The 26486-nt window shown below is 46.1% G+C and overlaps 1 protein-coding gene across 1 annotated transcript in view; it reads left to right on the top strand.

Annotated features, from left to right (window-relative positions):
* The first annotated feature begins 7720 nt into the window (after positions 1-7720).
* TNMD (tenomodulin) overlaps positions 7721-26486 on the top strand; it is a 38422-nt gene continuing 19656 nt past the window's right edge. The window contains exon 1 of the mRNA XM_044682831.1: positions 7721-7890. Coding sequence (XP_044538766.1) covers positions 7721-7890 — 170 coding nt within the window. The remainder of the gene's footprint in view (positions 7891-26486) is intronic.

Genomic DNA, 26486 nt, shown 5'->3' on the forward strand with positions numbered 1-26486 from the left:
CCAGATTCCTAGGCAGGCTGGGATTGGCTTTTAATGACTTCTGACTTCCAAAGAGATGATCCTCTGAACTTTGAGCTAATTCTCCTGCCTGGACTGAGATCCTAAGCAATGGTCATGACTTCTAAGTGTAGGCGTCCCTCAGAGCTCTGTCCTGGGCCCTCCTCTCCTTGAAACTCTTCTAGGTTTGCGGGATACCGCTCTCTTCTGGTTCTCCTCTGACCTGTCTGACAGATCCTTCTCTGACTGTCATCCAGGTCACAGCCACTAACCATGGCTGTCTTCCAGGGCTTGGCCCTCTTTTCTTCTCCCTCTATATTATTTTACTTGGTGATCTTATTGGTTATCTCATGGATTTAATTACCCTCTCGATGCTGATGATTCTCAAATCTGCCTGTCCTGCCCCAAACTCTAGGCTGGCATCTAATCTCTCATCTCTAACTGCCTTTCAGATGTCTTAAACTGGATATCCAGTAGGCCTCTTAAACTCAATCTGTCCAAATTCTCTTTCCCCCTAACCCCTCGCCCTCCCTCCTACCTTCTCTATTTATCACTAGAGAGGGCTACAGCATCATCCTAGTCCCTCACACTCAAACCCTAGGAGCTATCCTGGATTCCTCACCATTCCTCAGTGACTTCCTCCTAATCCAATCCATTGCCAAGGCTTGCCAATATCTCCTGAATACACCCCCTTCTCTCCTCTGGCACGGCCCCATCCCTGGTATCGGCCCATGTCACCTCACTCCTACTACGGTGTTTGTCGGGGGGGCTGCCCACCTCAAGTCTCTCCCCATTCAAATCCATCCTCCACTCTGGCCATTAAAGTCCAACCATGCTTACCATCTCTCCTGATCGGTTGCTCCTCATGGATAGGGACCGTCTTTTGACTTCCTTTATATCATCAGTGCTTAGCACATAGTAGGTGCCGAGGAAAGGAAGTTGACTCTCAGACCTACATACCCAGCCCTAAACTCCTTCCTGAATTAGTGACTCATTAGCAACATCTCAATTCTATGTCCTATAGGCACCTCAAACCCAACATGTGGGAAATAGAGCTTCTCCTCTTCCACGTTTCCCTATCACTCTCAAGGCCACCATCGAACTCCCCGGGCCCCCAGGCTTGCTAGAAGTGCATCGTCCTTTGACTCCCCACTCCACCAACCTCCCATGTCCAATCTCTCTTTGAGCCTTGTCATTTCTACTTTCGCAACATCTCTTACCTATATCTCCACTCAGCCATGACCCTACTTCAAGCCCTCATCAGCTCTTACCTAGACTATTGCAAAAAAGGGCAGCTAGGTGGTACAGTGGATAGAACACTCATCCTGGGATCAGGAAGATCTGAGTTCAGATCTGGCTTCAGATATTTACTAGCTGTATGACCCTGGGCAAGCCACTTTACCCTGTTTGCTTCCGTTTCTTCATCTGTCAAATGAGCTGGAGAAGGAAAGGGCAAACCGTCCCAGTATCTCTGCCAAGAAAACTCTCAAACGGGGTCAAGAAGAGTCAAACATAACCGGAAACAACTGAACCCCGACAAAATCGTAATCGTTTTTGAACTGGTCTCGACCCTAAGTCTTTCCCCCGCTCCACTCCATTCTCTACTTAGCTACCAAGTGGATCTTTCTGAAGTGCAACTCTGATCATCTCACTCCATTCCCCCCTACCATTACCTTGATGATTAAATATACAGAAAGAACCCTTACGGCCATTTAGAGCTCTTCATAGCCTGGCCCCATCCTACCTTTCTAGTCTTCTTACATTTGCTGCCCTTCTTACACCCTACACACCAGACACTCCTGCCTATTTTCAGTTCATCAAACACTAAACTTCATCTCTTGGCCCCCATGCCCGGAATGCTCTTCCTCTTAGTTCCCCTGGCTTCTTTTACTATTCAGCTCACATCCTGGCTTCTGAAGAGGGTCTTTTCCAGTCTCCCCTACCCCCCCCAACCCAAGCTTCTGAGAATACCTTCCATTTAACCAGTATGTGTACATAGCTTATAGTCTATGTCCGCTGTTGTTGGCTTGTTGTCTCTCCCATCAGATCATGAGCTCCTTGAGGGCAATGACCACGTTTGTCTTTAGTTGTATCCCCAGGGCTTAGCACTTAGTAGGTGCTTAATAGATATTTGTTGACCAAATGACTGATGTAGTAGGAAAGAGAGACCAAAACGACACAGTCCCTGCCCTCAAAGAGATTCCATTTTACTAGGTAGAATGACTAGGCACACATATGAAATAAATCTGACCCAATTTTGGAAGAGGATAGAGCACTAACCACTGGGTCAGGGATCGAGAAAGACTTCCGGTGGAGATGTCACTTGAGTTAGGCTTTGAATGCAATTAAGGATTCTGGGTGGGGAAGGAAGGCATGTATGGAGGACAATCACCTGAGAAAAGGCACAGAGGACAGAAAACAGATTCTTTTGGCTGGAATGAAGAGTATGCTAGAGGGAGCGATGGGATCGGTTTGGAACACTAGGATGGAGTCAGTGTGAGGGGCCGTAAATGCCCAAGCAAAGAGCTGATAGTTTTTCCTGGAGGTTCAAGGTTGGTACAAGGTGGAAAGATTTGGGTCTGGAGTCAGAGGTTGCTATTCCCCTCAGTCACCCGGGGCAAATCATTTCCTCTCTCTGAGCTTCCAGCATTCTCTCGGGTAAAATGAGGGCTCTAGACTCAATGACCTTCCAGCTCTGTATCCTCGGACCTTCCACCATCAGAACAAGAGCAGACCTGTTCTTGAGGGATGTCAATTTGGTAGCTGAGCTGAAGATGGGTTGGAAAGAGACTGGAGGGAAGGAGATCAGATGGGAGGCTATTGCAATAGCCCAGAGGAGAGGTAATGAGGATCTAAATGAGAGTGGAGGCTATGTGAGTGGAGAGAAGGCAAGGTATAGTTTTAGGGATCATGGGACCTGACCTTGAACCCCAGCACTATACCACTTACCACCTGTGTGACTTTGGGCAAGTCACCTATCCTCTCTGGGCTTCTGTTTCCATAGCTGTAAAATCAGGTGGTTGGACTCGATGTCCTTTGAAGTCCTTTCCAGCTCTGCCTTTATGATCATAAATCCTTCCCAATGGAGCCGACATCTTTCCTAGGAATCATAAATGGTCCTCCCAATAGAGGAAGGGAAAAACAGGAGTGAAAAGGGTGGGGCAGAACCCTGCCTACCTGAACTGTTGTTTCCAATTGTTCAGTTCAATTCAACAGACAGTGCCTACCACGGGCCAGGCACTCTTCTCGGAGAAAGACAAAATGAAAACAGTTCCTGTCTTCAAGAAGCTTACACTCTATTGGGGTTTCCCAATACGTAAATACAAAATGTATGCAAAGAGCATTCGCATCTAGAGGAATCTAAGAAAGTCTCTTGTATGCAGCAGCCCTTGAGCTGAGCTTTGAGGAAGCCAGAGAGTCAAAGTCGTGGAGGCAGGGAGTGCCTCGTGAGTATGGAGGACAGCCCGTGCAGAGGCACCAAGACAGACGGAATGTCCTGCATCAGGAACAGTAAGTTGGCCAGCTTGGCTGGGCGTCCAAGCCCCTCCTAGTTGGCCTGGCCAACTGCATACCTCCAAGTCAGGACTTCGGGAGCCCAGGGTGACTATACTGCTGATGTGGAAACCATACCAAAAACTACAAATGTGCCTTGCATGGTCCCTTCCTGCACATCTAGGCTGGACTGGAACTTTGCCTAGTACAGAATAGACAGAAAGATCATCATCATGATAATAACGGCTCACACTTACCTAGTGCTTAAAAGTTGGTAAAACACTTACCAGAAGCTCATTTGAGCCTCACCACTATCACCCTGTGACGGGTACTTGTGAACCCCATTTTTCAAATGAGGAATGGAGAGAGAGCAGTTTGGCCACACAAGGTCTGGGTCAACACTAGGATAGAGTATGAGAGAAACTGAATGCAACTGGGGCCATGTGAAGTGATTGGAGCTCCCAGGAGCCAGAAGAGAAAGTCTCTCTGTCCTGCCTGGGACACAGCTGGAGTCACTGTGTTCACTTCTGGGCACTGTGGCTCAGGAAGAACATTAATAACCTTGAGAGGTCCTTAATAGCATTAATAATTACAAGGGAATGAACTCCTCTTGCTATCAGTCATCTTCATCTCTTGGGCCCAAGGCCTTTGGATCTTTCAACCTCATAAGGACATTTCCAAGCCTGGACAATCTATCCTTGGGTTGATTCTTAGTCACTTACTTAGGAGAGGAAACATAAAGGGAAAAAAGCTGGCAAAGGGAGCAGCATAAATTTACAATACTCTAGAATACCATTAACAACCTAGACATGAACCAAAACCTAATTCATCAGGGGGAGGGAGACCAGGATGGGGAAGGGCCTTGAGGCTATGCCACAGGACTTCGGCATGGCTTGCTCATCAGCTGTACTGTATAGGACCCCACTGTGGGAGCAACATGAGAAGATCAGGGGCTTCCATGCCCAATGCACCCAGGACGTAAAACTTCTGGGTAGTTAGGAAGTCAGGGGCTTTCCATTCAGCAAGGCTGTGGAAACAAGCCCGGTACACCCCAGACTGCAAGGCCGCTGGGTAGCCGTTAACTTAGAAGCAGTAAGACACGTAGTCTGCTCCCCAGCATGAGAAAAGCAAACATTTCCCTCTCCCCAAAACACTAGATGTCCTGCCAAGAAAATAACAAGCAAGAGTACCGTAGAAAGAACATACAGTATTCTATACAAAATTGGGTCATATGTTGACATGCTGAATAGACATGTTACCTGTGATTTATTATTCTATAGAAAACTCTGTTCAGAATCACCGAGATAATCTAAATCCATTGTTTCCATCTTGTAAAGCATTGCCAATCGTCGTTCCTGCAAAAGGCTTACCTAATCCTTTAGCCTACATCATTTTCCCTATAAATTGTGCACCTCAAATCAATAGACTTTGTCATCGCCCAGCAAGAGGATGTCTGTGTGTCTGATCTGTAAGCTTGTGGGGTAATCCCAGCCAATTTCTCTTGCCCCAGTTCCGAGGACCCACGAGTTGTTTGCGGAGCAGGTCTCAACACCCCACCGCCACCACCATTAGTCCCTGCTTCCCTCACATTGCTAGTGGAATAGTGGAGCCAGTCTCAAAGGGCAGGCATAGCCATGGAGAGGGCCCACGTAGCAAAGTATCAACCACACTATTATATTATTGTGATCTTCTGGAAACTTCAGGAGACTACATCAACATGGTGATTTAGGCCTTTTGGGGATGTGGTGGCCCAAGGCTGAAAGGACCCGTTGCTGTAGTGAGACTCACAAAACCCAATGGTCCTTGAATTCTCCCCTATTCTGTGACAGTGACCGGGAAGGGTGACACAGGAAGCCGCATCACTTAAGCAGAAAAGCAACTTCTAGTTGGCTCTCTCTTTCTTCGACCCTTCTGGTGACATTATGTAACTCTAAGGTTTCTAGTGGCCTTTTCCCATCCTAACATCATGACAACTACTCTCATGTAGCATCTAGAGTAGGGCAAACTTGAACCTTTTGCTGCCTTTTTTTAAGGCAGACTAGTCCAGGCTCAGAAGGGAGCTTAGGAGTTTGAAAGATCCAAGGGTCCTGGGCCTGGCAGCAAGGGAAATTTCTTCATGGGAGATGACCACCAACAAGGAGAGCCTAGGTCCCCTGTCTGACTTGACCAAAGACATGGAGTTAGACAGCTCAAAGCTGAGGTGAAATAGAAGTACCAGCCTTCAAACAGATTTTAATAGTAGTTATAAAGAAAACTATGGAATCCTATTATGTCAGTCTACCAATATGTGCTGAGAGGCTTTTCCATCGAGTATTTCTTTGGTTGTAGTATTAAAATATTTGTTCTACTCTCCGCTTTGGGGAGACCTATTCATGAGCCAACACCTAAGCTTTAAAGAATTTGTCTCCAGGGTGCTAGATCGGGAGTGTAAAGAGCCCGGTGAAAATAGGGAGATTAGCCTCAACTCTCATTAGAGGTTGAGATTGTTTCCCTGGGTCCAGAGCAGAAGGACCCTTAGGAAGAGGGAGTCACTCCAGTTGCTTGGGTCCATCGTGGTTCTCGGTGTTCCACCCATTATTCCTCCAGCTTCTCCTAGAAAAAAATATCCTTGGGCAGAATGTATTTATGCCTTCCATGCTTCCCTGTTGCCATGCTGTAATGGTGGAGCATTTGTCCTCACTACAAAGAGCCTGGATCCTCACCTCCTGGAGGGAGCTATTGTCTGGGAGTAAAGAAAGTGCACTAGTTGACTTCCAAGGCCCCTGCCTACTTTGAGGTACTATGAAATCAAAGACTAAAAAAATGGCATTCGTTCTCATTGATTCAACAAGCACTCTGCTTAGGGATATCAAAAGAAAGGAAAGCCAGTCTTTGGCCTCAAGGAGCTTCCATTCTCTGTTCTAATAATTACCCCAATCAATGCCAGTCTGCACTTCAATTCAGTGATATCAATGTGCAAGGCAGGGTGCTAGGTGTTAGGGATAGAATAGAAGAGGACTTGGTCTCTGACCTCCAGGAACTTCCATCCAACCTGTGGAGGGGCTGGGGACAAGAGGAGGGAGGGCGACGATACACAGCACTTGCACACTCAGCGTGACAGGAGGTAGAGATGAAAGAGCCAGGCAAGGTGCAGAAGAAATGATGTTCATCTTGGGTTCAGAGAGGAAGTGGTATCTGAGTCAAGCCTTGCAGGACACTGGGGTCTTCAACAACTGGGGATGGGGGAGGCTAGCAGAAGCATGGGAGAAGACAAGAGCAAAGGTCCTAGGATATCAGAAAAGAGAGACCGAGGAAGAGTCTGCTTTAGTTAGAATGTAAAATACACAAAGAAGAGTAGTACGAGCTAAGGCCGGGCAGGAGGTTCAGGCCCTATCGTAGAGGGACCCTGACTTAAACTTTACCTAATAAGAACCATGGAACCTCGTTGACTGGAGAAAACTTGATCAAAGCGGTACATCAGGAATAAGGAGGATGGACCGGAAAGAGAAAATACTGGAGACAAGAAGGCGAGTTGGGAGGGAGGCTGTTGAAGCAATTTGAGCACCAGGAGATGAGACCCTGACCTGGGCTGACAGTGCGCACGGAGGGGAGAGGCTAGACAAGAGGCAGAATCCAAAGGGCTTGACAGATTGGCTGTGGGGAGCAAATGCCATGATGGTGGATACGAGCCTGGATAACTAAGAAGATGGTGATGCCATTCGCCATTCAATTCAAGAAGTGTTTCTCAAGCACCAGCTATGTGCCAGGCACACGGTGAACGTATGGGGATACCAAGACAGAAATGACATGCCTCCTGCCCCCTTTCAAAGCTTCTGTTCCACCGAGAAGGAAGGCAACAGCAAGCCATCGGCCGCCATTAGTACATCCCGACCCAAGCCTGCCATAATATCTTAAAGCCACGCTAACGCTGTCGGACTTACTGCTCCAGATGCAAATCCTATGATAGGAGGGGCCCCCGCCACGTTAGCTCCCCTGAGTGTTGGTGTACTTACCATTCTATTTATAATCCTGTTCCTATGGAACTAACTCCCTCCTGCCTCTCCGATGAAATACAAACTCCTCTGTCTGGCATTTAAAGCTCTTTGCAATCTGGCTCCAAACTACCTTTCCAGACTGATTTCGCATTACTCCCCCTCACGCACTCGAGCTTCCAGCCAGACTGGCCTACTTGCTATTCCCCATACACGCCATTCTGTCTCCTGCCCGTGTACCTTTGCGCAGGCTCGCCGCCATGCCTGGAATGGGCTCGAGATCACCTCACCTCTGCCTCTTGGAATTCCTAGCTCTACTCAACGCTCAACTCAAGCGTTTTACCATCGCCACCCCTGAGATCACTCTGCACGGCCTCCGACTAGAGTGTGCATTTGCTTATGGGGTACGTGTGATTGACCACAGGAGGAGGTCAGCTCCTTGGGAGGACGGGCTGTTAGATATCTTCGGTATCTAGCCCTCTGCCTGGCACACAGTAGGCGTGAAAGCAAAGTCTGCTGAACCAAACTGAACTAGCTGCCCCCCAGGATGCCATCTCAGCCACTGCGCTAGGTTTCCCAGGTCCAGTGAAGAGTGGGCTACAGAACACCTCTGGCCGAAGTAAGGGGTCTGTGGCTATGCTCAAACTGGGCAGAAAACTCTGGTAGAGTGGAAGGAGCACTGAAGAACTGTGTGTGACTCTGGGCTCTATTTACTACCTATCCATGTGACCTTGGGCTTCCCTTCCCTTTCCCTTCCTGGGCCTCAGTTTCTTCCTCTGTAAAATGCGAGGCTGGACTAGATGACTTCTAAGGCCCCTTGCTGTTCTAAACCCTAGGAGTCTATGGAAAATCTAGTTGGGTGCTCCATGCACCTAAGTTGGGGTGGCGATGCTGGAAATTGAGATGACAAGGAGGAGGCAAAGCAACTTGGAACTCGTAGAGATGCTGGATTCAAAATGGAACAGAAAAGAGTTCGAGTTGAACCAGCTCAGACCCCGAGGGAGGGCAGCAGGGAGGGAGGGGAGAAGACTCCAGGAGAGTCGCTGAAACAGGGAGGCCATGACCGTACAGGGCATTAGTGCCCTCAGACCAGAGAGGCTCCTTAGATCAAAAGGTAAAGCCCTTCCTCTGTTACCAGGCCAGGGACAGAAGGCTTGGCTTCGGCTGGGGAGGTGAATCAATCCAAGATCCCAGGCACCTTAATCGGGCTTTCATAAAGGGATCTAAATAGCATGAGCCTGGCTGGGCCACTTGGCCCAATGACGGGCATGTTAGTAGCCCAAGAGGCCTCTGCACCGCAGTGAAATTATTTGTTTATGTTAAATGGCCGGCATGAACATTTTATGCCAAAGTGGGCATGGCAGGGGAGGGAAAACACAGAAGAGAAGCACGAGAGAAAGAAGCCTGGTCTCAAGGGCACATTTCTTGATCTTTCTAGATGTCGGCAGTGGCAAGTTACCTGACGGCTCTGTCTCAGATCACCGGCCACGTCCCCTCCGAAAAATGGAGGGCAAAAAAGGCTTGTCCCGTCCCTAGTTCTGCACTCTCTGTTTGACTGAGGTCCCGGCTGCTTCGGGGAGGGCTCTGTTCTCCCTTCGGACAGGGAGAAACACCGAAGCACAGAGGGAAAGCAGAGCCCCCGGTGGCACGATCCACAGCCCAGAACCTCAGAGACGGGTGGGATTCCAGTGGCCACTGAGTCCGAGCTGTGCCTGAATAAGAATTGTGCACAGAGTCCTGAGCGGTATTCGGCCTGCTTCTACTTGAAGGCAAGCTCCAGTTAGAGGAGCTCACCCCCACCTCGCCAGGCAGCCCATTCCACTTGCAAACAGCTATAGTCATTAGGAAGTTTTTCCTTACATCAAGAATAAATCTGCTTCTCTTCAATGTCTTTCACTGGTCCTAGTTCTCCTCGCTGGAGCCAAATGGAACGCGCCTAATCCTTCTTCCAGGTGACAGCCTTGCAAATACTGGAAGACTGCGACCAGAGCCCTAAGTAGGAATACTTTCACCTGGAGGGCAACTGCAGCCCAGAGGGCAGTCTGAGGGACTGATGGGGCTGCCATCCCAGAGAGTCAAGCCCTTAAGGGGGGGGGGGGGAGGACATCTCATGCCGGGACCAACCACGATAGTGGGTTTGTGCCACGTGGCACAGGCTGGCAGAGGACATGAAGCATAGGAGCCACGGTCCCCAGACAGCCCCAAGGAAAAGGTGTGCCCCCTTGAATGTCAGTACTCTGGCCCCGAACTCCCCAAACCCCACCCTAGCTAGAGTTCTGACAATCATCATGGCCCTTCTAGTTTCCTAATGAAACCATCTGCTTTTTTCAACCTATCCCCATATGGCAGACTTGAGGCTCTTTGCCATCTTGGTGTACCCCTGACTGGAATCGCCCGAGCTTATTTTGGAGGCAGGAGGGAGGGTCTGAGACCTGAGATTTCCTTGCCACCGAGGCAGAGTATCCACTCTCCAGTAACTTGTAGTCTTAGAGAGTTGCTTCGAGTCATTCCTTGCCCAAGAGACAGCCATCAAGTGTCAGGGGAAAGACTTGACAATTTTCTTCTTAAAAGACGGACCAGAACGAGATGGAATTGTCCCATATTCCAGATTGTCCAGGGCAGGGCGTGACAGGACCGTCATCTCCTTTTTCCCAAGAAGCTGTGGCCCTCTTCATATACCCTAAGAACACATCAGCTTTCCTCAAGCCCATGTCCTAACACTGACAGTCCTTCACAATTCACTGTCCATGATCTCATTTGGTCTTTCTAATAACCTGTGCAGCACAAGTACTGCTGTTCTCATTTTACTCTTAGTGAGGAAGTTCAGATGGAGGGGGAGTGATGTGACTTGCCCAAGATCACACGATCAGTTCCGAAGGCAGAACTAGCACTCAGATCCCTGGAAGCCAAGGTCGGTGCTCTCTTCCCCCATAGCACGCTATCTCCCAAAGGCTTCCACTCCACCTTTGCTGAGCTCCAGCCACCCCCTTTTTCAGGGTTCACAGGCACCCCAGCCCCAAGGCTGAGGAGGCAGGCAGTCCTCCTCAGAAAGCCCCTCTCCCTTTGCCACGGTAGGGGGAATCAGGCTCAGGGAGTGGCCCCAAGCCCACAGTGCCGTGCTGGACACTTTGTCTGCCAAATTGTGAGATTCCAGGTTTCTTATTCCAGTACATATGCACGCATTTTGAGCCAAGAGAAATAGCTTTGTGCCTCCCAACAGCTGTGGTACAGAGAGCGAAGGCTCCGCAGTCAAGTTTACCTTGACTAGGAAAGCTTTCCTCATTAGGGCTCTGTTTGGTGGCTACACATAAACAGAGTCGCAGACAAATTTTTACAACTCCCAAGGCGGTGCCTGCTTAGAGATCAATACAAATAAGTCTGCTTAGGTACCACTGGAGCTGACAGTTCTTGCTCCTAATTGAAATGAATGCCAGGAGCCCTAGGGTCTGGGGCTGCAGGGATCACGTCCAGTCTCCAGGCACTTTAAACTGGAAAGCCAGAGACTGGCAGTGACCCCGGGGTTAAACGATGAGGATAGACACCTCAGGAGCTGTCAAGCCAATGCCCGCCGACTCCGAAAGCAACCATTTCTCCTCTCTTTCCAATATCTCCAAGAGACGGCCATAACTTACTTAACAATTCTCGATGATGGGCCGAGATGGGTGAGAGCCTGAGCTACGACAGCACTACAGTGAATCCCACAATCCCACGTGCCACCTACTAGTGCCGTCCCCATGAAGAGATCCTTCACAGGCCGATTTGGAACTCCTTCCTAAAAAACCAATGGGCTCCTGATCTGCATTAGAAGAGGCCTGTCTTCCAGGGCGAGGGAAGTGGGAATTCTATCTTCTTGTAAACTGGACAGCCTCGCCTGGGGCACTCGGTTCAGTTCTGGGGACCACAGTTTAAGAAGACATAGATAAGCTGCAGTAGCTCATCCAAGGAATGTCATTCAGGATGGTGAAGGTCTTCTCAAATTCCTGTCATATGAAGATCACTGAAAGAACTGAGATGGGATTTTTTTCCTGGAGGAGAAAAAATTTACCAGAGGGGAAGGTGAGGTAAGAGGAACATAAGAAAAGATGCTAACGGTCTTCAAACATCCGAAAGGTGTTCACGTGGCTTAGATTGGGAATGGCAATGGGTGGGAATCAGAAGGACCACAACTGTCAGAAGAAACAAACAAACAAATCAGGAGCTGGAAAGAAAACTGATCCTGTTATTAGGGACATTTAGTTCTTTTGTTTTCCAATATCCGTGAATAACCTATAATTTCATCAGGACAAGATCTCCCTCCTGACACAAACTGCAGCCATCGGTGACTTCCAAGTCTTAGAGAACTGCCAGAAGCTCTAAAGTGTGGGAGCTGAGTTATCGGACTGCCACTGAGGGGATAATTGTCATATAATTCTAGTTGTTATAAAAATTGTTCTTGTTTGAGAGTACGAAACTTGCTACCTCCCTGAATCCAGAAAGTGAACTGTTTAGAGAAGGCACCATAGAGATGCCTGCAGAAACCTCACACGGCACCAAAAGATCCAGAAGGAACTTTGGGATGTAGTGAAATTGAACTGTGGGGGGTTGAAACATATTTATTTTGAATATACACTCATTAGAACTGGCCCCTAATTGGCTTTTTGTCAATGTACCTAGCAATCATTGGTTTTGTTCTCTTTCTCTTTTATTTCCCTTTTGTCCCCAAATTATTGTAATTTCCCCTTAGAAAGCGCAATATAGTGTATGTACCTCTAGTTATAGATCTTTAGAGATGTAAGTCGGTTATGCGTACTGATTCCATGGGGAAACTAGGCATGTAAATCTGGGAGATTTCTACATGCTCATTTTCCATGGGAATCACAGGGGGGATTGTGTAATTAGAATTTCTGTACCTTAAAACTACTATTCCCAGCACCCCTCTCTCCTTCTCATGTTCTGCACTGACGTAGGGAGGATATAAATTTTGTGTAGCCCCACCTCTCACTCTCTCTTGCTCTTATCAGTTTGGTGGAGGTGGCGTGGGTGAGTGGCTGGAGAATCTACTCAAGTGACCTTATATTTTGTTAGATAATTACCTTTTTATTCCTTTACTTCAAGTGATTAGTAATAAACTTTATAAAATATAATACTTGGAGTGTTGGATATTAATTTAAATCCTACAAAAGGGCTAGGTGACCCACCCAGATGTCCAGTCAAAACACCAAGCCCCAGAATGTCAGTTAGGTGGAACCTCAGAGACTTGCACCTGAACAAGAATTTCCTCTTCAGTCCCAACCTTTGTTTAGAGACCTCCAGTGAGGAACAACCCACCCCTCCTGAAGTAAGCTCAGCCTACCAGTTGGAGGCATTAGTTTCCCCTTATACCAAGCTTAAATAGTCATCTCTATAATCATCCATTGCTCCCTTTAGGACCAAGAAAAACAAATCTATCATAGAAAGAAACCCCACTATTTCCAACTTAGGGTTCAAGTCAATAAAAAGCTTTTTTTGTCCATAGTTACAAGCCAAGGCAGGGAGAAGCATCATTTGGCTCATAGAGAAGGAAGGTTCCTATGGGGGAGGAGGTCTTTTGAATATAAGCCATTTTCCACCAAAACGTGAATACTTTGAGAAAACACGGAGCCATTAGCCTTGGTAGCAATTTGTTATGGTCTAATGGAGAGGACAGATATGCTAGTCTGTCACTGGTCTCAGGGGTATGAGACAGAATAGACTGTCTTTTGGTTGACTTTGCCTGAGACTTGGGGTAAAGGAGAACAACCCATGAGACAACATCTACACTGAAACAGAGGCGTATTCTCAAATGGCACCATTCATGTCAAGAAAGGGAAAATACAGCCTTGGCTCCCTCTTTCCCACCACAAGTCAAAACTTCTTCCACAGGATTTAGTCCTTCCAACATTTGGAGTCACCTATCATGCTCACCCCCAAACTCTCCACCAATTCTTCTCTAAACTAAATAGCCATAGATCCTAGAACACAAATAGGGTTTGTTGGGGAGGAGATCGCAGGAGAACGTTGTATTATGAAGGACTCCTTGTTCCCTATTCTTGGCCTCTCATTTTCTGTTTCCATGCCTTTGCTTCCAATGTACCCATACCTGGAATAATAACAGCCTCAGACTCTTTTCTCCCCAGTTGTCCTAGTTGAAACTAGTATGCTAGGTAATGGCAAAGGCGGGACTGAAACGTCGTGCCCCCAGAGGCCAGGTCCAATATTCTATCCACTAGGTCAGACTACTACTATTGGTCAATCTATCAAGAGTTTCCTCACTTTATCTCACTAATCAAAGAACTCATCCCGGTCTTGCACAATAACTTGAACAATACCTGGTCTTGAATAATAAATACCATTCTTTATAACTTCCCTTGCTTTCTATAGACATAAACACACACACAAGCTCTATCTGATACATGAGTTTTTGGAGAGCTACAAGCTAAACAACATTCAAGTGGCCATTGGGATGGGAAGTGTTTGTTGTGGAGATGTGGGGAGGTAAGTAACCAATTATTCAGGGGGACAGAATAGAACAAAACCCTCTCTGGAGATTAAAGTGGGAGATTTGAATGGGCTTGAGGCCATTATAAGGAGAAAACTGGCATTAGATCAGCTGCCTCTCATGTCCTCCACAGCCATAGCTTCATGTCATCCTCAAGTGTCATTCCCAGAAACAGCAAAAACGGGCATCCCTCTGATTTGATCTTCTTCACATTTCAAGGGGAAAGGCACATCTCACTGAAAATCGCCCAAACCATATGAATGGAAGAGACCATTTTATCTAGTCAATAGATGGTTTAGTTTACATCGACAATCCTCTCGTCTAAGTCTTTCATTTTACCCATGGGGAAATTAGAGCCCAGAACAGCAAAGTGATTTGCCCAGAGTCTATAGTTTCCATCAATGTTTTCAGAAAAGATGCCTGAGGAATTAGCACAATATAACAAGATATACTAAGCGATGACATAGTTTATTCCCAGTGGAAAATGATCGCCAGTGGGAGCTAATGTTTCCTGATCACTCGGAAATGATTTTCTTTTTTTTTTAAGATTTAAATATTTTATTTTTTTAGAAAAATTTGCCATGGTTATTTAGAAAAATTTGCCATGTTTTTACTTTCCCCTTCACCCCCCTTTATCCGCCCCCCCCACATATCCAATGCACATTTCCACTGGTTTTAACATATGTCATCGATCAAGACCTATTTCCGCATTATCGATAGTTGCATTGGGGTGGTCGTTTCCAGTCTACATCCCCAATCATGTCCGCCTCAACCCATGTGTTCAAGCGGTTGTTTTACTTCTGTGTTTCCACTCCTGCACTTCTTCCTCTGAATGTGGGTAGCGTTCTTTTCAGAAATGATTTTCTAACCATGAATCAGGAATAATCGGTATGAAACATACTTTCCAATACATCACGCTCTTTTCAATTTAGGGGTTGAAATTAATTTTCAGCGACTTTGGTAGAGCTTCCATTCAGATGTCCTGAAGACACAGTACTAAGGTCAGAGGCATACGTGACTATGAATTGTAGAACTTGAGGCAAATTCAGCTGAGTGAAGGGGAATGGGGTGAACATGGCAGTGACGTAGTAGACAGTCCAACTATGGGTTTGTATGGTTGCCTTGGAAGGCATGATTTGTCCTCCACAGAGTCTGGTACTTACCCTGTGGGGACTGGTGGATAAGAAAGGCCCCAAGACAGGCATCAGAAGAGTAAGGCCTTGGTTGTGTCCACCCTGAATGGCTGGTATGAACTAGAATAGAACCACAAGGTGAGGCCCAGCAATGGCAGTCACCAGAGGGAGGAAACATCCTCTCCTACAAATGATGATGCCCCGAGGCATAGCCTCACTCATATCATGCTAGCTACGGCTCTGGCCACAGGTCCCTTCTCTATGGGGGACAATTGGATTTGCTCTGTCCTCTGACCACAGACTAGATCTTTGAGCCAGACCTGCTGCCTTGCAACTGTATGCAGTTGGGCATGGAGGGGCCTGGGTAAGAGAGCAGAAATGGCATGGTCTAAACCCCAGCTATGGGGTGGGTCAGCAGCCCAGCATTCATATACAAAGAGCAGCCTTGTTGTTCCAATGAACATCACCAAAGCAAATGTTTATGGGTTGTGTCCTAGAGCAGGTTGTTACCCACATACTAAGCACAGCCAGGTTTGACTTTGGGCCTCCAAACTTTCTGCGGGTAGAGGGTTTGCTTGGATTCTCTCTACTGTTGGGTAGTTTCCCAGTCTTCATTATTCACATAAAAACCCAAGCTAGGGCCCAAAAGGGATTTCTCAGGCCAGTATTTCCAGGCACAAGAATTTTATGTGCCAGTCAGATTTATGATAATAGGAATAGAATGAATTAAGTCAGCTGCCTAGATGATGTCTGGGATGGATTTCCCAGACTACCTTGGAGACCGTCCCTTTATCTCCTACTGTTCTTGGTAAAAATAAAAAAGCTCTTTGGCCAAGTGTAATATTTTCCCCCTATCCTGCTCAGCGCCAACCAACTGCTAGGCCGGGCCACGAGTTCTCGCTTTCACCCAAATGGCTTTACTTGACCACGTCTCACTGGAGTTCTTCTACACTCTGGGATTCTTTCTGCGAGTGTTCTTCTCTTGTTGGCTCTTTTTTACCCTCTGTCTTCTTCATGACTCTCTTTAATAACTGAGGGGCCAATTTAGAAAGAAGGAGCAGCAAGAAGAAAAACAGCCTTCCTAGCTCGACATTTGGATCCCTTTTCACAAGGAGATATTAAATTCATTTTTCATTCCCCCCCCCAAAAATAGTTTTCAAGGGCAAATAGTAATCCAGCCATAAAATATAATGTTAAAGAAATCCCATCACTTTTCCGCCCCCTTAGTTTCTTTAGAAAATGAAGCCAGTGATGCTGGGGCCCTTGGTAAGAAAGGCAACCCTACGCTACAAAGGCCACAAAGCGCTTCTCACTCTGCAGCTGGTCTAGAGCCCTTTATAACCCTCAGCCGAAAGTACCTACTATGTGTATGTGCTAGGCAATGGAGATACAAGTTCAAAGAAGGAAATCACGTCTCCTCTCAGAAACTTCCATTCTAAACGTCGGAAAATGAAATATCTCGTCGTGGTCTCACTCATCCTCACGTCCTTGTCTGAGCTCTGGGAGAGGAGTGAGCACGTGTCACAATTCTGCCTATGGGAATGGAGAGGGAGACATAGAACCGTTCAGTGATTTGACCAAGGTCACACAGCTGGTCGATGGCCAAGTCAAAGATAGAATCTGGTTCTTACATTATCAAGATTAGAAATTACAGGATCTTAAGAGTCGCGAGGGACCCAACTGGCCATCTAGACCAGCCCACGTATCTGAAAAAGGGTCCCCTCTCCCTTCAGAGAAGAAGGAAGAGGAGGAAGTTGAAGAAACTGGAGTCAACGGCTTTTTCTAGCTGTCTGGCTGTGGAAGGGACGCGAGATTAGGCCAATAGCATGGGGGGATAACAGGGCCAACTAGAGGGGGATTTTTAAGGAATGGGGAGGAAGATCCGGGCATGCCCGCAGATGCCAGGGAAGGACTCGATGAAGAGAGATTTAGGATAAGAGACAGTAAGGGAGATGATGCACACAGACAAGCTCTCAGAGGAGATGGGAGGGAACAGGATGGGATTAAGGGTCCAAAGTGAAGGGCTGGTCTTGGCAAGAAGGCCCGCCTCTTCCTCTCACACTGGAGCAAAGGAGAAGAGAATTTAGGATGATTTCAGATGTATTTGAAATTAGGAGGTGGGGCAGGAAATGGTTAGAAAACAGATATTTACATTCCTTTAACGCCCCTTTAGGCACATTTTTCCTCGTTAGAATGTGAGTTTCTTGAGGGTAGGGGCTTCCTTGCTTGCTTTTATGTGTCTCTCCAGTGCTTAGCACAGTGCCTGGCACAAAGTGAATGATGCTTAAGAAATACTTTCTCTCATTTCATTAAGCATGACTGAAAAATTTACTCACACACCTTATAAGTGGATAAAAGAGTATCAGTTCTTCATTAAGACCGCTTCCTAGCTGTGTGATCCTGGAGGAGTCACTTAACTTCAATTGTCTGGCTCTTGCTGGCCTTCTGTCTTAGAACGAATACTAACACAGAAGGTGAGGGTTTAAAAAGAGACTTTAACACGTCATTGGCTAGGTTGCCAGTTTAACCCTTTCTATAATTCCATTCGCTGAGCCTGGGCTCAGAGATGCCAGTTTCTCCCCAGGCCATCATCTTTCCTCCCTTACCTTTCTCCAGCCTTGATGAAGCACTTCAACTTGCCATTATCACCTCCATACGAGTCTCTTGCCTCCTTGTCTTATCACTGACTGTGACTCACCGAACCCCAATTTGGGATTATTACTCCAAGGAGTAATCCAAAATTAGTAATCCAAAATGAGGAGGTACAGGGGAGAGAGTCCTGGGCCTGGAATCAAGAAGGCCTGAATTCAAATCTAGCCTCAGGCACTTACTAGTTGTATGACCCTAAGAAGTCACTTAAACTCTGTATAGCCCAGTTTTCTCAACTGTAAAATGGGGATAATACTAGCACCTGCCTCTTGGGGTTGTTGTGAGGATTAAATAAGAGAATATATGTAATGACCCTAACCCAGTGCCTTGCGCCTAGAAGATACTTAATCAATATTTGTTCCTTTCCTTCCTTCCATGGCGCTCTCTCCCCCTCCCATCTTAGCCAAGGACTTCATCTCATACTTCATCCAAAAAATGGAGACTATTTGACAAGAGCTCCATCTTCTGCTTCATCTCACACCACTCAGACATCTTCCTCCACTATCTCTGCTTCACCCCTCTGACAAAGGAAGAGATGGCCCTTTCTCTTTGGCAAGGCAAAGCTCCCCATCCCTATCTGCCTCCTCCCCCACATCGCTCCCTCCAGCGTCCCCATTCTCTCACTAATCTTCAATCTCTCCCTTTCTCCTGGGACTTCCCTATTGGCCACAAACACACTCCTGTCTCACACATTCTTTTTTTTTTAACTCTTACCTTCCATCTTAGAATCAATATTGTGTATTGTTTCCAAAACAGAAGTGAGGACTAGGCAATGGAGATTAAATGACTTGCCCAGGGTCACCTAGCTAGGAAGTGTCTGAGGCCAGATTTGAAACCAGGACTTCCCATCTCTAGGCTGACGCTCTACCCATTAATAGGTAGCTGCCTCCTGTCTCACTCATTCTTTAAAAAATACTCCCTTGGGGACAGCTAGTTGGCTGAGTGGATTGAGGGCCAAGCCTAGAGACTAGAGGTCCTGGGTTCAAATGTGGCTTCAGATACTTCCTAGCTGTGTGACCCTGGGCAAGTCACTTAACCCCCATTGCCCAGCCCTTACTGCTCTTATGCCTTGGAACCAATACACAGTATTGATTCTAAGACATAAGTCAAGGGTTAAAAATATACTCCCTTAATCTGAACTTCTCCTAGCTATATTCCTATTTCTCTTCTTCCCCTTTGTAGATAAATTCCTTGGGAAATCCATCTGCAACAGGTGCCTCTACTTCCTTGCCTCTCACTCAATTCTAAACCTTCTGCAATATGACTTTTAACCTCATCATTCAACTGAAATTGCTTTCTCCAAAGTTATCGATGATCTCTTTCTTAATCGTCTCTCTGACGACCTTCTCTCTCAATCCTCGCCCTTCTGGACTTCTCTGTAGCCTTTAACAATGTCAATCACTCTTCTCTCCAGGCCTTCCTGGCACTGCTGTCTCTTGGTTCTCCTCCTATTGGTCTGACCACACCGTTATCTCCTTCGTAGCTCTTCATTCACATCCACTAACCACATGAGTCTCGATGCTCTGTCCTGGGCCCTTTTCTATTCTCTCCCTATACTATTTCATTTGGCAGTCTCATTGGCAAAATTACCATTGCCGTGCAAAAGCTTCTCAGATCTATATGCCCAATCCTTGCCTCTCTCCTGAGCTCCAACTTCAAATCACTGATATGTCCAAAATAGAACTTCTTATAATTTCCCCACAAAGCTGTTCCTCTGCTAAACCTCCCTGTTCATATTGAGAATATCGCTACCCTCCCACAACCACCCAGGTTAGTAATCTCCATGTTATTCTTTTTTTTAAACCCTCACCTTCCGTCTTAGAGTCAATACTGTGTATTGGCTCCAAGGCAGAAGAGTGGTAAGGGTAGGCAATGGGGGTCAAGTGACTTGCCCAGGGTCACACGGCTGGGAAGTGTCTGAGGCCGGCTTTGAACCCAGGACCTCCTGTCTCTAGACCTGGCTCTCAATCCACTGAGCTAACCAGCTGCCCCCTCTCCATGTTTTTCTCAACTCCTCACTCAAACTTATCCCATACAACCCAGTGCCAAATCTTATTGTTTCTACTTTCACAATATCTATTCTCATACATATCCCATTTCCTCTAATCATGTTGCCTCCACCTTGGGGCAAGCCCTCATTATACATTTCACCTGGACTATTATGATGGACTTCTGGGTGGTCTCACTATGTCATACCTCTCCTCATTCTACCATCCTTCACTTAGCCATCAAAGTAATTACCCCAAAGGAAAGTGGTAAATGTTGGAGGGGATGTGGCAAAATGGGAACACTAATGCATTATTGGTAGAGTGTGAACTGATCCAACCATTGTGGAGGGCAATTTGGAATTATGTTCAAAGGGCTATAAAACTGTGCATTGCCCTTGATCCAGTAATACCACCACAGAGTCTATATCCCGAAGAGATAATAAAAAAAGGGGAAAGGATATGCTTGTACAAAAATATATATAGCAGCTCTTTATGTGGTGGCAAAGAATTGGAAATTGAGGGAATGTCCATCAATTGGGGAATGGCTGAACAAACTGTGGTACATGTTGGTGATGGAATACTATTGTGCTATAAGAAAAGAGGAGCAAGAGGACTTCAGAAAAAGATTGAAAGATCTGCAGGAACTGATGCAGAGTGAAATAAGCAGAACTGGGAGAACATTGAACCCAATAACAGGAATACTGGACAATGATTATCTGTGAAAACTTGGCTCCTCTCACCAAGGCAATGATCTGAGGCAATCTTGACAGACTTGTGACGGGGATTGCTCTCCACCTCCAGAGAAAGAACTGTTGGAGTTGTCTTCCACATCAGTGTATTTGTGGTTTTATTTGGGGGGTTTGGTTATGTGTGAGTGTGTTCTTATAATGACCAATATTATAACATGTGTTTTACATGACAAAAAAATAAAATTAAAAAAACAACAAAGTAATTACCCTAAAGTGTGGGTCTTACCATGTCACACTCTCTTTTTTACTAAATAAGCTTCAGTGGCCCCCTAGTACCTCCAGGATCAAGTATGAAGTCCTCCATTTGGCATTTAAAGCCCTTTACAACTTGGCCCCTTCCTATCTTTCCAGTCTTTCTATACCTTGCTCCCCTCTTGGTACTCTACAATGCTATAACATTGACCTTGCTATTCTTCAGGCATGACACTCCATCTCAGCAGCTAGGTGGCCCTGCAGTGGATAGAGCTCTGAGACTGAAGTCAGGAAAATCAGAGTTCAAATCCAACCTCAGACAGTGTGACCGTAGATAAGTCACTTCGTCTCTGTTTGCCTCAATCTCCTCACCCATAAAACAGGGATATAACAGCACCTGCCTTTCAGGGTTGTTGTATTAAGTGAGAGAATATTTGTAAAGACCTTAACAAAGTGTGTGGCACATAAATAAATGCTTATTCTCTTCCCCCTCCTCTTTCTCTCCCATTCCAACTCTATGCCTCTTCACTGGATATCTCCCATGTCTGAAATATTCTTCTTCCTCATCTATACCTCCCAGTTTCCCTGAGTTCCTTCAAGATTCATTTCAAATCCCCCCTTCTACAGGAGGTCTTCCCCAATTCCTTCTCCCCTTCCCTGTACCCCCATTACTAGTGTTTTCCCTCTAAGATTACCTTCCATTTTACTGGATGGATCTTGTGTATACATAATTGTTTGCTCTCCCATTAGAAGGTGAGCTCCCTGCGGGTAGGGAGCACGTATACCCAACAATTAGTACAGAGCCTAGCATATAGTAAGTGCTTAATAAATGCTTGCTGAATGACGGAATATTCCTCTAATGGTACCTTTCATCTACTCTACATGAATCTTGTATGTGCCAATTTATGTACATGTCCCCTGATAGAATGTAATCTCCTTGAGGGCAGCGACTATTCTTTGTATCTACATGCCTTAGAATACTGTTGGTACTTAATAAATGCTTGTCGAATGCATGACTAAAATACTTTTATGGAAACAAGATCAATGGGGCTAGAATAAGAAAAGTAGATACAGCTTGGGAAAAACAAAAAACCTTTGAGTAAAACATCTCTGTTAAAATAGAAACGTCCAAGATATAACGGAGTCTGATACAAATATGAACTAGTAAAAATCATTCTCCAATAGATGAGTGGAACCAGGAATAGAAGCAAACTTTTTCAAAAGAAGAAATCCAAGCAATCAATGACTAGAAAAAGCATTCTGAGTCACTAATAATAAGAGAAATAGAAATTAAAACAACTGGGAGGTTTCGTCTCATACTCATCAAGTTGACAAAAATGACAAAAAAACACAACAGAAGTCCATGCTAGTGGGGGCTCTAGGAAGATAGGCACACCATTAATCTCCTGCAGGCTACTGTCAATTGGTCCAACAAATGTTACTAAATTTCCCATACTCTTTGACCCAATGATCCCACTACTGGGCATATACCATAAGGAAGTCAATTACAAAAAAGAAGGCCCACTATATAACAAGATATTCAAAGCAATACTGTAGTAGGCTTAGAGTGGAACAGGAGCATGGACATGGCTAAAAAGTCAACACTGCCCAGCTTTCATTAGCAGGTAGATGGCCTATGGAATGGGGGCAGGCCCTCACATAAGTAGACACAAAGAAGGATCTAGAGCCATGTTGGTGAACCTATGGCACATGTGCCGGAGGGGGCTGCTCCCTTCCCCCTCCACTTGCGTCTGAGGACATTTCTCCCATCATCCACCCCTATGCCCAGCAACCCAATGGGAGCACTTCCTCCCTCCCCTGTCTGGGGTAAGGTGGGGGGCTCACATATGGTGTGAGGATTGCAGTTTGGGCACTTGGTCTCTAAGGTCTCTAAAAGGTTCACCATCACTGATCTAGGGGCTGCCCTGATACCCCTAGGTTACTCCTTAGACTCAAGGAATAATAACCCTTCAGGTTGGCTGCCTTTGCCCCAGAGTTAATGAACATGGCTTCATTCTCATTACAGTTGTCCCTCACTATAGCTATATTGCAGTTCACTTATTATGGCTTCACTGTATTGCCAGACTTAAAAATATATATGTCTAATTCTGTATCGTGGTGTGAAGATAGGATTAACTCTCCCCTTGTCTATTTTCAGCTAATCAAATCAAGAACTTAAAGTACCCCTATTTGCCATTAAGTATGAGAGTTCACAAGTCACTCACTAGAGTAAACTCATACCTCCAAAGGCCACTGCCACCCCCTTAGGCAGTGCTAGGCAAATCGAAAGGCTGCAATTGGTTTCTGTGAAGAGGAGAGACAGGAAGTGACATGGAAAAAAATGGGTATAAAAAGAGACCAACATGGTCTGGGGAATCATTCCTTTCCTGGCATTTGGAGTGAGTGGCTGAGATTCCTTTCCTGGTATTTGGAGTGAGTAGCTGAGATCCCTGCCTTGGCTTTGGAGGAGACTCTTTTCCCTGGATCCTGTGTCGGCTTGCTGGGTGAGTGGCTGAGATTCCTGCCTTGGCTTTGGAGGAGGCTGTGTTGGTGGAAGTCTGGCTGAAGACACCACTGGGACTTCTGGCCGAGAATTATCAGGAAATCCACATGGAGATTGGACTTAGGGAAACCCCTTCTGGGACTGAGCTGGATTTCATTGGAGAAGGGTTGGTAGGCTTATTAGGAATCTGTCTCTTTATTTACATTTTACACTTTCACTCTTTCCACCACTTTGTAAATAAAAGCTGCTAAGGCTGATGGAATGAAAGGTGACCAACCACAGCTCTGATCTATGTATCCTGAGTGCAGATTGGTTCAGTGACTATAGGTTAATAAGGGTGTGGAAAAGGTTTATAGGAGAGTGGGAAGGGTTTATAAAGCCTTAAAATATATATATATATAAATAATAAAATATAACACCACTAGTTCACAGATTTTTACCTGTCTCGGGGATCTCTGGAACGTTACTCTCACGATAGGTGAGGGATCACTGTATATCTTTGTACCTCAGTAAGAACAAGTGACTGATTTAAATACTGAGACTGAGAGTTTTCCATTTGTACCAGATCAGATGGAACTTAGGCCGAAACGAACACTTTCTATAGTTGTAAGAATCTGGAAACCAAAGCTAGGTATCCATTGATTGGGGCAGTGATAGCGAACCTTTAGAGACCAAGTACCCAGACTGCAATCCTCATGCCCATGTGAGCCCCCTCCTCCCCCTTACCCCACTCCCGTTGGGCTATTGGGCAGAGGGGCAGGTCACATAATAAATGTCCTCAGTCATGTGAGAAGAGGGGGAAGGGAGCAGCCACCTCTGGCACACGTGGCATAGGTACACCAACACAGAATTGGGGGCTGGCTAAATAAGTTGTACACGAATGCAATGAACTATTACTGAATTGTAAGGAATAACAAATATAAGGAATCTGAAAAAACATGGGAAGACTCATATGAACTGATGAGAAAGAACCGAGAGGCAACCCTAAAAGACAACAGAATTTAGTTGGATCCAGATGACTGATACTAGAACATGCTTCCTTCCACTCTGTAGAGAGGTAATGAAGTAAGACTGTGGAATGTCCCATGCTCTGTTGGCGAAGGCAGCATCCTTGATGATGATATGAAAAAGGAAGAGGTGGGTATAAGTCCGAGTGGCACAGAGAATCCCTAGAGAAGGTGAGATTTTCCAGAAACTCCTATTGAAGATGATAATGCGCTCACTGCTTCAAGACCCAGAACATTTGAAGAACTCCCTAAATGAGATTCAGATGACTCCAAAGTACTTGGGGCCTGACTCAGGAAGAACCAAGTGGATAAAGGATTCCTTCTGTCCAGGTTCTACGTAGTCGGATGAACAATCCATAGAGCTAATCTGTTAGTATCTGTATCTTGTACAGGCATACAAATGAATGAATGAAAAAGCATGTTTATTAAGCACTTACTGTATTCCAGGCCCTATGCTAAGTGCTGAGATACGAATAGAAAAGGAAGAAGATCCCAAGGAGTTCAGTAAGTTCAGGAGTCAGTTAAGCAAATCAATATGGCTACAGTAGAGAAATGACATGGAAATATAAGCAGCTATCTTCAGCTCACTCCATAGGCAGGCCCCACTAGCTTCAGCATTGTGAAGAAGCCCGGAGGAGTGCTTCCATTGCTTTAGATATTTTCCTCTGTTTCAGCAAGGATGTGCGGGCCTCTTTTGACATTTCTGAATTTAAAGTTATACGACTATCCAGGTCCTATCTTGTGCCTTAATTCCCTTCCCGAGTGAATAATGAGGTAGATTCAGAATTGGAGGAAAGAGGAGAGCAAACTGGATTGTCTTTGGGAAGTCGTAGTTCTTTTAATGAACTTAAGTTTCTCTCTAAAACTAAAGTTGATTTGTTGAGCACCAGTATTCTTCCAGTGATGCCATAGGGCTATGACTCACAGAATCCCCTAGGCTGCAAAAGTAAGGGTCATCCAAATGGCAATGGTGTGGCATATGGTGGGCATGAGTAGGTGGCAACACAGCACTAATGAAAAATGGTGCAGCAGCAGAAGCATCAGAAAGGTGAATGACTGGGAAAGATTGACTGGTCATATAGCAAGAGCAAAGAGTAACCAGGGAGTGGATCAAATGCTCATCGATATCAAGAGGCATAGGGGAAGACTCCCAATACACCGGGCAAACAAAATGGTTGGGATCAGCTTTACTAGAGGGGATCGCAGACCCAACCAAGTACTGAAGTTCGATGACTGGCCACTAGTGTGACATTGTCTTGTTTTGGTCATAAGAAGAGAGGTCCATTTGGCAGTCCATTCAGAAGGCAGTAGTACCCAGGGCTACATACAATGCCCAGGGGAGAACAACAGGAGGTTAAGAGGATCAAGGGGCTCGTCCAGGACCTTCCAATCTGGAACATGGACAAGATCGATGCTCAATTCCCAAATAGCTATGAGAGGAAGGGAAATGGTATCTAGGAAAAGGAAGATTACTGGTGAGTTTCCAATCATAACCTGACCAAGGAATCATTTGATATGCAGAGAACTCTGTGGAACATCCAAAAGCAAAAGAGAATCACAGAATATGAGAGCGTGAAGGGACCTCAGAGGCCCTCTGATCGACTTCATACCCCCAAAAAGAATCCCCTCTGAAAATCGTTGGCACTCCCAAACAGTCTCTGCTTGAACACCTTTCTGAGGGGGCTCTCACTACCTCCCAAGGCAGTCCATTCTACTTGGAGATAGTTGTTTGGAGGTGTTTTCTTTTTCTAAACCTAAATTGGACTCTTCGCAACATCTCCCCTTCCCTCATTGCTGCTCCTGGTTCTGCCCTTTAGAGCCGATCAGAGCCAAGCTAATTACTCTTTCGGCTTTTAAGTACTTGAAGACAGCCATCGTGTGCCCTCCCCCATCCCCAGCCCTCTGTTGTTTAGACCGAACATCCCTACTTCCTTCAACTAATCTCCATAAGGCAGATGCCATCTTGTTTACCCTCCCACAGATGCTCTCTGGCTGGTGATGTACTTTTTTTTTTAAACCCTTGAACTTTGGTGTATTGTCTCATAGGTGGAAGAGTGGCAAGGGTGGGCAATGGGGGTCAAGTGACTTACCCAGGGTCACCCAGCTGGGAAGTGGCTGAGGCCGGGTTTGAACCTAGGACCTCCTGTCTCTAGGCCTGGCTCTCACTCACTGAGCTACCCAGCTGCCCCCTGGTGATGTACTTTTTAAAAATGGCACCCGAATCCAAATGCAGTAGTCTAGATGAGGTCTGGCCGGGGCAACTCCCTGGGAGACTCCTGTCCCCTTGGTCCCAGAAGCCAGGCATCTCC

This window comes from Gracilinanus agilis, chromosome X (genome assembly GCF_016433145.1).
Source record: "Gracilinanus agilis isolate LMUSP501 chromosome X, AgileGrace, whole genome shotgun sequence".
Taxonomy (NCBI): domain Eukaryota; kingdom Metazoa; phylum Chordata; class Mammalia; order Didelphimorphia; family Didelphidae; genus Gracilinanus; species Gracilinanus agilis.